Source organism: Adelges cooleyi, unplaced genomic scaffold, assembly GCF_023614345.1.
Source record: "Adelges cooleyi isolate 19-005CV unplaced genomic scaffold, UGA_ACOO_1.1 ACOO_flye_CR_arks_rails_tigmint_CR_PRNA_1, whole genome shotgun sequence".
NCBI lineage: Eukaryota > Metazoa > Arthropoda > Insecta > Hemiptera > Adelgidae > Adelges > Adelges cooleyi.
This window is the reverse complement of record NW_026095751.1, coordinates 168,582-181,028: the sequence shown is the minus strand read 5'-3', so window position 1 is coordinate 181,028 and position 12,447 is coordinate 168,582. Positions and strand designations below refer to the sequence as shown.

At 26.6% G+C, this 12,447-nt stretch overlaps 1 protein-coding gene across 11 annotated transcripts; it reads left to right on the top strand.

Moving 5' to 3' along the window:
• The first annotated feature begins 1,566 nt into the window (after window positions 1-1,566).
• On the top strand, window positions 1,567-11,120 carry LOC126835934 (uncharacterized). Of its 11 annotated transcripts, none has more exons than XM_050568845.1 (12): window positions 1,630-1,669; window positions 5,649-5,751; window positions 6,935-6,998; window positions 7,081-7,110; window positions 7,200-7,259; window positions 7,908-7,961; window positions 8,159-8,188; window positions 8,279-8,305; window positions 8,447-8,497; window positions 9,051-9,080; window positions 9,335-9,424; window positions 10,733-11,120. In XM_050568845.1, exons 3-12 carry the CDS (start codon window positions 6,941-6,943, stop codon window positions 10,984-10,986), a joined length of 684 nt encoding a protein of 227 aa, XP_050424802.1. In that variant the 5' UTR covers window positions 1,630-1,669; window positions 5,649-5,751; window positions 6,935-6,940; the 3' UTR covers window positions 10,987-11,120. The 11 variants fall into 11 exon arrangements, with proteins under 11 accessions (XP_050424785.1, XP_050424818.1, XP_050424802.1 ...); XM_050568836.1 differs by lacking the exon at window positions 1,630-1,669 and adding an exon at window positions 5,457-5,531 and having other exon boundaries at window positions 5,656-5,751; XM_050568906.1 differs by lacking the exons at window positions 1,630-1,669; window positions 9,335-9,424 and adding an exon at window positions 5,517-5,531 and having other exon boundaries at window positions 10,733-10,781; window positions 10,861-11,120.
• The last annotated feature ends 1,327 nt before the right edge of the window (window positions 11,121-12,447 follow it).

The window sequence follows — 12,447 nt, the reverse complement described above, 5'->3', positions numbered from 1 at the left end:
TTTCTTAGAACTCGTGCCTTTATTACTTTATAAAACCAATAATAAATATGCACTAATCAAATAACTCGTGCGAACAATAGCAGACAATGACAAATTGTATTGATTTATTGTATTACCTTCCCGATAAAGCACCCCAAGCCCCTCTTTTAGTTGCGCTTATGCGGTTCTCACTAAAATGTGTTTTCATCGGATACACTTGAAGAACCTATAAAAAAAAATAGCAATCTACATTTTCTGTAGACATTCTATGACTTCTTCCTTGCATACACAAAATATCTAGAGTTGCTTTAATATTTTTAAGAAGACCCGTCCTCAACATATTCCCATACATAATTTAACATTGACAAGGCATAACAAAAATTTCTCATCTCTCTTTACTATATGTTTCCTATATCAAAGACTTAAACATCGTTGTTTAAAGATGTAATTTTGACCAAATTTTTATCTGAAAATCTATCTAAAAATATTCCTTTTCTGCCAATGGAATTTTCTATTCACATGTTATTCCGGTTTTATTAATTTTAGCAGTGATGTGCACTATACGGGTAAAAATATTATGTCAAACAATATTGTCCAGTCTAAATAAATATTCAGTTGATATTTTTCTCAACTTCAAATTTAAACAAAAACGAAATTTCTCACAATTGTGAAAGACAGATTATGACCTTTTGGCGGTGCGTAAATGTCACAAAAAAAAACCAAAATAAATCATTTATGGTTTTACAAAAAAATCCATTAATCAAAAAGTTTTTAAATGTTTTCCAAAAGAAATATTTTGAATATTATACTTTTGGAGTGCCTACCTACAATTTCTGATATTTACTATTATTTACTATTTAGCAACCAATCTAATAAAATAACAAATTATTTGCAAAAACACCATTTTGCTCTGCATTTATTTATTTGTAAAAAAATATTACATCGTTATGAGCCAAATAATTTCTGTTAACATAATATGTTGGCGTGTAATGTTAGTTCCAAATCCTGTTTTTTTTTAATTAAATAAATCAAATTTTTTTAAAATAAAGTAATTATTAATTAAGTCAATTTTGCTTATACAAAATAATTATTTAACAATTAGGCTTTTATTCGATTTACCGACAACTAGGTTTGAAAATACAGTTTAAATTTTCAATTGAGAAGTAGTAAGTTAACGTAGTGGCACTTGACTTATAAGTCATAACAAGAATAAAAAGCAAAACTAATCCCTTATAGTTTTAAAGCAAATTAAAAATGTGTATTCTATAATGTAAATTAATTAATATGTATCACTATGAAAAATGCTGATACCTATTTAATACAAATTTATAATTGTAAGTAAGTGTGAATCGTTTTTTTAATACAAATAAATACACCAGCTTTGTAAATAAATTCGTATAGGCTTATACCCAAATAATTTTAGGTTACACGTGATGTATAATGTAGAAAACCAAAAACTAAAAAAAAAAATTTTAATAATTTAAACTCTGCGTCAAAATATTGTACAATTATAATTTAAAAAAATACACCAGCTATGTAAATAATTCAACATAGGCACCATAGGTAAAAATTTACTTTTCGGTGGACATATAATCCCATAAGCTAGACCCAAGAATGTCACTTTAAAACAGTTTCTCAATCTAATCGAATCGCTTAAGTATACTGTACCTACCATAAAGTTAAAAAATATGTAAGTAGGAAATTTTTTTAAATACTTTAATTTTGAAAATGTATTGAAGATAAAAAATTCTATTTTGTATTTTGTATCTTAAATATAAGTCGGTACAATTTTGTATAAAATGCTAAATTAGGTTTTGAATTTATTCAAATTATTATTCTATTAATTTTTAATTTTATCTTATTATTTGGCTTAATATGTATTGTAGGAATTATTATTTTTTATACTTTTAACTTTTAAGTTGATAACATTAATTGTAATTTTGACGATAATTGTTATTAATGAATATGTTTAACATTTTTATATTGTGTCTTGTATCTATTTTTTAGCAAGTCTACAAAAAAAGATCTTCTTCAAAATTTAAAAAAACACCCCAAAAATTCTTAAGAAAAAGTACTAATTATAAACGTTGAACTATGTTTTTTATTAGAATATTTTATTGTAATTTATTTACTGGACTCAAAAGGGTTCTCAGAGTAGATGCATGTAATAGTATCTAGTTTGTACATGTTAAACAAAAACTGTGTCTTGTACACTTTTTTAAGTGCAATTCTATTAAACTTATAGCAAAATAAAATTTGACGTTTAAATGATTTGTGGTAATAATACAATTGTTCCAAGCAAAAAACAAGTATTGAATATTTAGCAAAATCTTGTCTATTCGTTTTTGCTCGGAGTATTGGCATTTAGTACGTGGCACAAATCTATTTAATTTAGATATTTTCGTTTTTGTTGTAGACCAGGCAGGTCATATTCATTTCGTTGAAAAAAAAAAAATCGGGCACCTAAACGAATTTAACATGCGAAAAATTGGCATCGTTAAGTTTTTAATTGCCATAGCCCTTATATGCATAAAAAATAATACGATGTGTGACGGTGCATACACTAGACATAAAATGAAACTTGTCAACTTTGTATGTAGACCGGAACATTGGCAAGAGATGTGGTTCGAAAAGGTCAAAGCCGAAACGCAGTGGGTGGAGAAATGTGATTTGCCCAATCCAGATGTCATAAACCGCGCGATACAGAAGTTTAATGTTATCCCTTGTATGATGGTATGCGGTTACGGATCAAAATTTTATAACTTTTTCAGACTAATGGCCCATACGGTCAAAGAGTGTAAAAGTTTCCAACAAAAGTTTGTCGCAGACGATTGTTGGAGGAAACTGAACAATAGTCTCGAAACGCTAGTGTTAACTACATTAAGCTTGTTGCGCGCATTGGAACTACTGCATTCTGTCGACAGAGCTATAAATCTAAGTGCGCTTTACGGGCGTTTGTATGGTATTCAACTTTTAATCAAATCCAAAGGTTTTAACTGGGAAATCACGCCTGTTGTGGAATACTTGGAGAATCTTTTAAACACAGACTGTAAACCAGAACTTCCTGTATTCGATTTGGAAGAATTGGAGACTAAATATAAAAATCTAAGAACTGTAATTATGAACCGCTACGATTTTTATGTTAACACACTGGACTCTTACACGGATTATATAGACAAGCATTTGAGTAAGCTTGGTTTTAAATACGATGCGGAGACGGACGTAACCGTCTTTACTATTCCAAACCCGAGTGAATAATATCAGTAAATTTAGTAATATAGACATAAGGATTAAATAAGTTTCAATTGTTTTTTTTCCGTATAAAAATGGTAACCAGTTCAAAAATTATTATAAAATACATTAAACATGGCACGTCAAAGCGTTATAAGTTATAACCTATAAGGTATAATTTGTTACATTACCTACTTTTTTTTTTCAACAGGTAAAATCTATGTAGTATTTATTTTTAGATTTATCAGTTTCAATGACGTCTTAAATAAATGTAATATAAATTACACACTTGTTAAAATAAATTTTACTTTTATTGACTTTGTTATTTCTTGTGTAGTATAATTAATTAAAAAATATTTATACTTGAAAACTAAATTAAATTAATTAACTTATTAATATTTTAAATTAAAAAAATCCTTCGAAGGTTTTCACAGTGATAACACATAAAAAATTAGAAAATTTGTTGTTCATACTTCACAATTTATACGACCAGCGTCCTCATACAACAAGTCATCCTTAGAGAAGCAAATCCAGTGAATCGGCCCAGTATTAAAAAAATAAGTGTGGAAACAACAAATAAAAAAAATTTATTTTAAATGAAAGTGATAAATAAACGCTTCGATGCGAATCCGTGAATAGTATGTTCATATGCGTAAGTTAGACAGAATGGATACTATCATAAGGATAGTCAAATGAAATTTTAGGTAGGCACTTACTTACTGGCGAACCACGGAAATTAATTTATGAGGAATGTTAAATATTGATATATATTGCCTGTAAAAAAATTAAGGCTAGATATTATAAAACTAATAAAAAAAGTTTGGCCAGAACATAGAATTACAACTATTATCGCAAGGAGATTATAAATCGAAAATAATCATATAATTATCAGGACATATCCATGTATTGATGTACCTGCATAAAGTGTTGATACTTTTTTTTTTTGTCAATATTCATCGGTAGTACTATGTTTAAAAAAACTAGTATTTTCTCCACTCCATGGAAAGACATTAAACCATGTATATGTTTTTGCGGTTTATTGTAGTACATATCACTTACATCTTATTATTTATCTATTATTACTTATCACTTATCACTTAAATAATATCTCTTATATCCGGTCTCTAATATCTTATCACTTATTTCGAGTTTCTTATCAATAATCTCTAATCTCTTATCACTTATTTCTTAGCAAAACGCGAAAATAGCGACATGAAATTTCTTGTATCCAACTTAATTACATATCCATGTTAACATATTCCATACAAATTTGGAACGAATTAGATTAATTAAAAAATAGTTATAGAGAACCGTATTTTTTCATATTCGTTAATATTATTTTACAGGGAAAAGACCTAAAAGATCATAGGCCGGAATTGGGGTGTTGTCAATATGTTTATATTGTTTTTAATAAAAACAAAATAAATTTAATATAAACGTTTTATACAAAGAATTTAAAATAAAAAAGTGGCCATAAGTCATCAATAACAATCATTGTTCTCAATAAAATAATGAAACGTTTTTAATATGTTTTAAATGAGATTTTGAAAATGTGAACATCTTAAAATGTTCAAAACATTCCATTCTATACTTTAATAAATAATACATTTTTGTGTATGACAAAATACACAGTTAGGCTTTATAAAAAAAAATTTAGTTGCAATTATCTAATGGATAATCCAATTATCTAATATATTATACATAGTGTTCCAGCATGAAAGGTAAGTAATAGGTGATTGGACATCTGGGGACCCCCAAATAAGCTCCCCGTTTTCATTTTTTCGATAAGGCAAAAACTAAAGGATTCGACAGTTAAGTAAAAAAATAATCACTTAAAAAAAAAAATTATGTCCTGTTAATCAGTGCAAAAAGGTCACCTTAAAAAAGGGGTCTCATCATTTTCAGTCCATTACGGGCCCTAACATAAAACTATAAGATAAAAATGATTAGAAACCAGAAGTAAATGATAAGTAATAGAAGATTATTTGGAGATCCCCAGATGTCCAATAACCTATTACTTACCTTTCATGCTAGAACACCCTGTATGTATGAGTCAATATAAATCAATAGCTTTAAAGAACACAGTCTAAACATCATTAATTAAATTTTAAAAATGAACCAGCTTTGTAAATAAATTTACACGGGTACCCTGCAAGATCCTATTCAGATTCTAAACTTTTAGTAATATAAAATTAGCCCATCTTTAAATCGTACAATTCCCATTTTCAAACGGTTAATTTAAAAAGCAGTTCAATTTGATTATTTTGAGATTTTTTTTATGAAATTAATTTTTAGTAATATAAAGTAAAAAATAACAACAAGTAAGATATATAAAGTATAATTAGAATACAGAATAATTATTATAAAGACTTTTTAAATATATTATACAATTTTATTTTAATAATTCTAATATATTTAATAACACAATTTTGACTAAGTTTTTAGTTGGACCACATAAATAAAATGTCAACTTTAATGTAAACATTAGTGTTTTGGGTGATTGTAAAACAAATAAATTTGAAGAACATAGTCACACTATACGTAAGTGTAACGCAAATTAAAAATCATTAAAAAAAAACAGCTATGTAAATAAATTAGTATAGTGACTCTGCAAAAACAGTTTAGATTTTACTTCACTGGTAGAAGAATAAGTCTATACCTAAGATGTAAAAATTCACTTTAAAATAACGAGTTTAACAATTATTCGATCGTTTTGGTATTTGTCTTAAAAGTTTTATCTTAAGAATAAATTTTAAAAGCAATAATTTCAAGGTTCAAAATATGTAAGTACAATTTTAATCAAATATAGACAATGAATTCCAAAAAAAAAATTGATATTTTTTTTATATTAAGGGGATTGCATGCGGGCTGTTTTTGTGGAGTTTTGTGTAGGCAATATTTAATAAAAAAAAGATTTTAGTAAATTTCGACAATGTCAATTAATTTATCGGCTGATTTGCATAAGTTTTAAAATATTATTTTAATTACAATATTTTTTTCTTTTAGTATAAGCCATTTTTGTTTGTTTTAGAACTAATAGCTTAGTAAAATTTCATCTACTCAGAATACTCAGATTTAAAGTCTATCGTTCGTCTATAATAGTTTGTTGCCCTTGTTATCCATTTTACTAAAATGTAGGCATGAGCTGATAACTTTTTATTTTATTTTATCAGAAGCTATTATATGCTGTCTCTCATAATTATTATCCTATCACTTATGCTTTATCAGGTGTATCTTATCAGCATACATAATCAGTTATTTTTTTATCACTGTTGGGAAAAAGATATCGGGAAATCGATGACGCTTATTCTAGGTAGACCCTTAGCTCAAAAAAATATACACGACAAAAATAACCAATAAACGATATGGTCAATATCGACGGAATTGATTATCGGTTCTACCTTATACCAAAACCGTAAATTTTGAAAATATCGTATAGTAATTAAGATTTATTACTAATAGCTATTTTTGTATAAGACAATAAAAGTGTTATAAACAGCGCCAATTGACAATGTTTTTTAAAAAAACGTAGATTTATGATGGTGCACTGATAATTACATACATGAAAAAATCTGTTTAGCGTATTAGGTAATCTTAGGGATCTAAATATAAAAATATATATATAATTGTATATTCGACAATATAAAAAATCATTGTAAAACTTTTTTATCTCTGCATATGAAGCGACTGTGACCAACAGATTTATGATTATTATTCTTTGCAGATAAAAATGAAACTACTCTGTGTTGTAATATCATTTGTTTTTGTAAATGTTTCGGCTGATATAAGTAATTATTTTATGTTCTTACTTTTCTACGTGAGGTAATTAAACATCTAAAATAAAATATAATATTAACCTCCTCTTTACAGTGGCCTATAAGAGGGTAGTTTCTATTACAAGTTAGTAACATTTATTATTATACAGAACTTATTGAGTTCTTAATTAATTTTACAGCTTTCATTAATATTTTTTTAATTATTTACTACAGACTTAATCATCCAGAATGCTTCTGACCGTAATGATATAAATGGAAGTAATATGTTTATATGTATATATAAATTTAAAATTAATTAACTAATATACGAGCATAGTTGTTTAATTTGATTTACGAAATATAATATAATATTTTATTCTATATAACATTATGTTTTTGGGCTGGATACACATTTTTTTTGCTTAGACAAAATTGCATTATTGAGTTAGCGACACCGTTTACGGTTCAAAGTACCTAAGCAAACTTATTCTAAAATTTGTATATTTAGTAGGGATTTCTTTTTGGGTCATTAATGTCGTTTTTGCATTCCATGGTAATTTATGTTAAAATGCTAGACAATGATTTCTGTTCAGTATTTTAAGCTAAATAAAAACTAATCGTTGGAATCACTCAAATTTGTTTTTATAAAAAACAATAGGACTTATTATAAATATATTTTTATGACTCATTATTTCTATTTTTTTTTTTTTAAAATCGTGAGATAAGCAAAATAATCATTATTAAGTTTTATGTTTTCCGTTAAATTGATAACCAGCAAATACACTTGACTTAAGGCAGTGGATATGTAATCCAACAGGGGAAGTAGTGCTAAGCTCAATAGGCATCGTTTAAAAGATGGCGAACTCTTATTTTTTTATGTATTATGGTTTTATTAGAAATTGCTTATAAAAAAAACTCTAAGCCTTTTTTTGTTTATTATAGATGGATTGGAGTTTCTTATTAAAGCAATTGTTTATGAAAATCAATTTTCAATGGGTATTAATATTTATACAAAAATCAATACAATATAAAAAATGAAGCTTGCTATTAGAAAAAAAAATTGATATTTATATGAAAGTTGCCACGAAAATTCTAAAAATCTTTATGCAAAAAACATTTTTTCGAATTACTATTATATATAACATACATTCAATCTTGAAAGATATCATTAATTTAGGGAATGATATTTTCAGAAGACATGAGTATTTTATTCGCTGTACCAGGTAATAACTTCCATTGCATCATTCGACATTTTTCCATGCCATTAATTTTTGATATTCATTAAGTATACAATAATTTCGTTTTCATTTCAGAAAAGGCAGACCTCGTAAACATACAGAGTAACCACATTTTTATGTTTTATATTTACAATACTTTACTTACGTTCATTGTTTACTTATACCGAGATTAAATTTGTACCTTTTTTTGGATTCAATCAGAAGACACCTGTACATTCAAAACTATTTTTTTTCAAATTTCAGACTCCATAGATCAACATACAGAAATGGCACAAGAAATGATCGACATATTATGTAAGTATAATATTTCTAAGTAAACATTATTCGTAGAAGATTTTCAAATATATCCGTGTCAATAGTTATTAGCCGACGTTTCGGGGTATTTGCACATTCCACCTTCAACTATTGACACGGATATAAAAGTCATCCTCGTGAAAACTTCAACACATTCTTATGATATTTAGGTACATGTTTGGAGTTCTAAAGAGAAAATGTAAAATTTTGATTGAAGCTCAAAGTCAGAAAACTTTTTGTTTTCACCAAAGCTTTTGATGATCCTTTAAAATATAATTCTAATCTTTAGTGTAAACGTGGCTATTAAAAATAATTTGATATTAATATAAGGTATTGCATCAATAAATAATTCTTATTGGTCGCAATTTTATCGTGAATCTTATAGATATTAATTAAAATGTACTTTAAGTGTGTAATTATTTAATTTTTTTGAGGTCACATTTATTAATTAATCTAATTAGTCCCAAATTTAGGTTGACTATTATGGATTAATTATAAAATATGGCTTTTTATTAGTGTGCAAACTATTTGTTAATTTATAATTTTGTTACAGCTATTCCTATGCCTAATCTTCCAGACCCAAGTAATTAATAATGTATTGAATAGTAATATATAGACCTTAATGCTTGTTTTAAAAATAACATTTATTGTTTTTTTTTCTAACAAAACAATAATTAAAATAAACCATAAACATTAAATTGTTAGGAGAGAGGATGAGACCTAATTTATATTTGCTAATACGTGTCTCAGTGATACTAATGAAAACAATTATTTTCATAAAATCACCGTTTTTTGACATTTAATAAAATTATGTATCGCGAGAATTCATTTTTGCAGATATGGCTAACGTAAATTTAACCGATCTTGGAAAAGATAGAAGACGTCTTACAGGAAAAGCTTTGAAAAAAATACTTCTTTATGCGATAGGTATACATTATTATAGAGTTGTCATGGTGTTGATTTTTTGTTGATACTATATACGTCTTATTAATATAATTGGCCTATAAAAACATCTTAATTTCAGTAATTTTTTTAACAATGATTTTTATAGTTTTGCACATTCCAAAGACATTTTAAATCCTTACTACAGTCATAAATATATTTGTTTTACTTGATTAATTAAAATGATAGAAATCGTAAAATCCATAATATAGGTAAATTGAACTATAATTGTTTTTTAAAATATCAATTTTTTTTTTTTTAATTCTTTTGAGCAATTCTGTTTTGAACATGCATATGTTTTTGGCTTGATCTGGCATGTTTAGCGCGACTGGACCTCTTCCAGCTTCGAAACCTATTCCCTACCCTTCTCAACCCATTCCTAGCATTTCTTAGCCTCTTCTACACTCTTATACTTCATAAAACTCTTCCCCATTACCGTCCAACTCTCAACCTCATGCATCATTTTCTAACATCTTACACCCTATCTAACCCTTAGAACTTTTCTTTCACCCTTTTCCTCTCCGCTGACCAGGATTTCTGGTTACAAATAACGAATTGTCAATTTTCAACCGATTTCTTTAAAATTATTAACTAAACTGATCTCTTATCAATACTGACTTAGAAAATAACCTAAAACATATCATTGATTCATTTTTTTTTCGATGTAGCCGATAAGATTTACAATATTGCACACAAGCCGGCATATTCAAAGTTCGTTCTTGTTTTTTAACTGCGTTTAGACTCGTATGGTTCGTCGTTTGTGCAATACGCATTAACGCCAATTCTAAAGTATAACTTATTACAATATAACAAAGATAAATCGAAATTCATTTCTTAACAAATATCTAATAAGTATGACTAGAATATCAATTTTTAAGTATCTTGTCTCCATACATACACTTTTTCTATAATACTTAATTCACCACAGTGTTATGTACATTTAACAAGGCAAAACTTTTCGAATGACATGTTTAATATTAAATTGAATATATCTATATTATAAATTAAACTATATTTTTTCTTATTTTAAATATATTTTATACAAATTTTATGATCAATATGTCATGATGTACACAGTGTCCAGCAGTATTTCTGTCATAAAATAATTTATTGACTAAATATCGCATGGCTATACAATAAAGACGCCACGTATATTATATTATTATTATTTTTTTTACTTATTTACACGTGTAGCGGTTTTAACTGTAAAGAAATAAAAGTTTTAACCTAAATCTAAACGAGTAATCCAAATATACCATGTTTTTATAAAAACAATTTTTTGTTATTTTTCAGTTAGATACGATTTAGCAATGACATATGAACGGTTGTGTTGTCTTATAGGGTTGTGGATAAGTACAAAAATCCCAACTTTTTATATTAAATCTGCTGAAGTTGACAATAATAAGTGTTGTGTCATAAAGGATGAAGTCGGTCACGTTAAAAAATACGCATTCATTGGTAACAAATATTGGCAAGTAGACGCCGAAAACAGTGGATTTCAAATAATGCAGCTAAAGACACAACTACTCGGGGAAGAAATATGCTAATTTAGACCAGAAGTCAAAAATAAAACTTTTATAAAGTTATATTGTACTATTTTTCTAATATATCAATCATTTTTGTGTATTGCACTAATATCAAATCGTCAATTAAATCATTGTATTTCATAATAAACTGCTTTACTCACAATTGTAAACGCATATTTTGCTTATGTATTATTATAATATTTATATATGATATTATTTTGACCAAGAGTAAGTCTAAAGGCCTAATATATTTTCATATGAGGAGAGTATGCCTAGTGTACAACCAAAGTATAACCACACAGGAAACAGTTTTTTAAATTTTAAACCAGAAATTAAAAATATAATTCTTCAGTTATATTATAGTACTAAATCATATTATAAATTAATTTAATGTATTTTATATTAAACAATTTTTCTCACGATTATGACCAAATTCGTGACTTATGTGTACTAGCCCAGTTGTAACTTTCATTCGAAGTAGCCCCTAATCCGACCAACAATCGAATTTGGAGTTACTTGCTAGTTATAGCAAAGTTAGGTAAATTTATTTATTTAAGTATTATACACCAATATGCATAATACGTATGTGTTATACATTTATATACATGTAAAACAGTTATTATATGTTTTTATTGTAGCTAGGAGTATTAAGAGACAAGGTATTTAAAAATTATAAAACTCCTGATGTAGGAAAGCGTTCATACTATTAGATATTAACATTTAGTATTAATTAATTTTTTTATAATCGAAATGTTCAATAAATATTATAATAATATAAATTATATATATACAAATAGTTCTGATAGTAATATTTGTATATATTTTCTTTTAATTTTTATTATTTTTTAAAGTTACAAAACAAAAATCAAAAAATTAAATTATTTGATTAAGAAAAAATAGGTGTCAACAGAAAATAAATACATAATTGGTCCAAATAAAAATTATGGTTATTATAGGCACACATTACATTCATTTTTTTAATATAATTATTTATTGAGTCATGGAATCTGTGTATGCAATAAGTCATACATTTGATATAACCTTTTGTAAATTAGTGGGCAAATATTATAGATATGATTTTGTAACATTAATTGGAGGATGTTTGTTACAATACTAAATTCACATATAGTGATTGTCACTGCAATACCACGTAACTAACACTTTTTTCGAAAAAGAGGGTTCGATAACATTTAATAGATAATAACATCATTTTTTTCTATTAAAGTTAGAAATGTTTTCATTAAGGTGAAGTGTACAACAGGAAGATGAGTTTATAGAGAGATGAAAGGCATGAGTGGGTAGAAAGTTATGGCCAAGTCTAAATAAAGGAAGTAATAAGGGTTCTAGGTAGAGATGATTTTACAAAATCATGGGATACGACAAATTGTTGGAGAACTCTCTCTATACTTAGCAACATAATTTCGAGGAAGATAATGCCACTTGGTTTTCCAGGCATTTAAATACAATAATTTTAAGAAAATT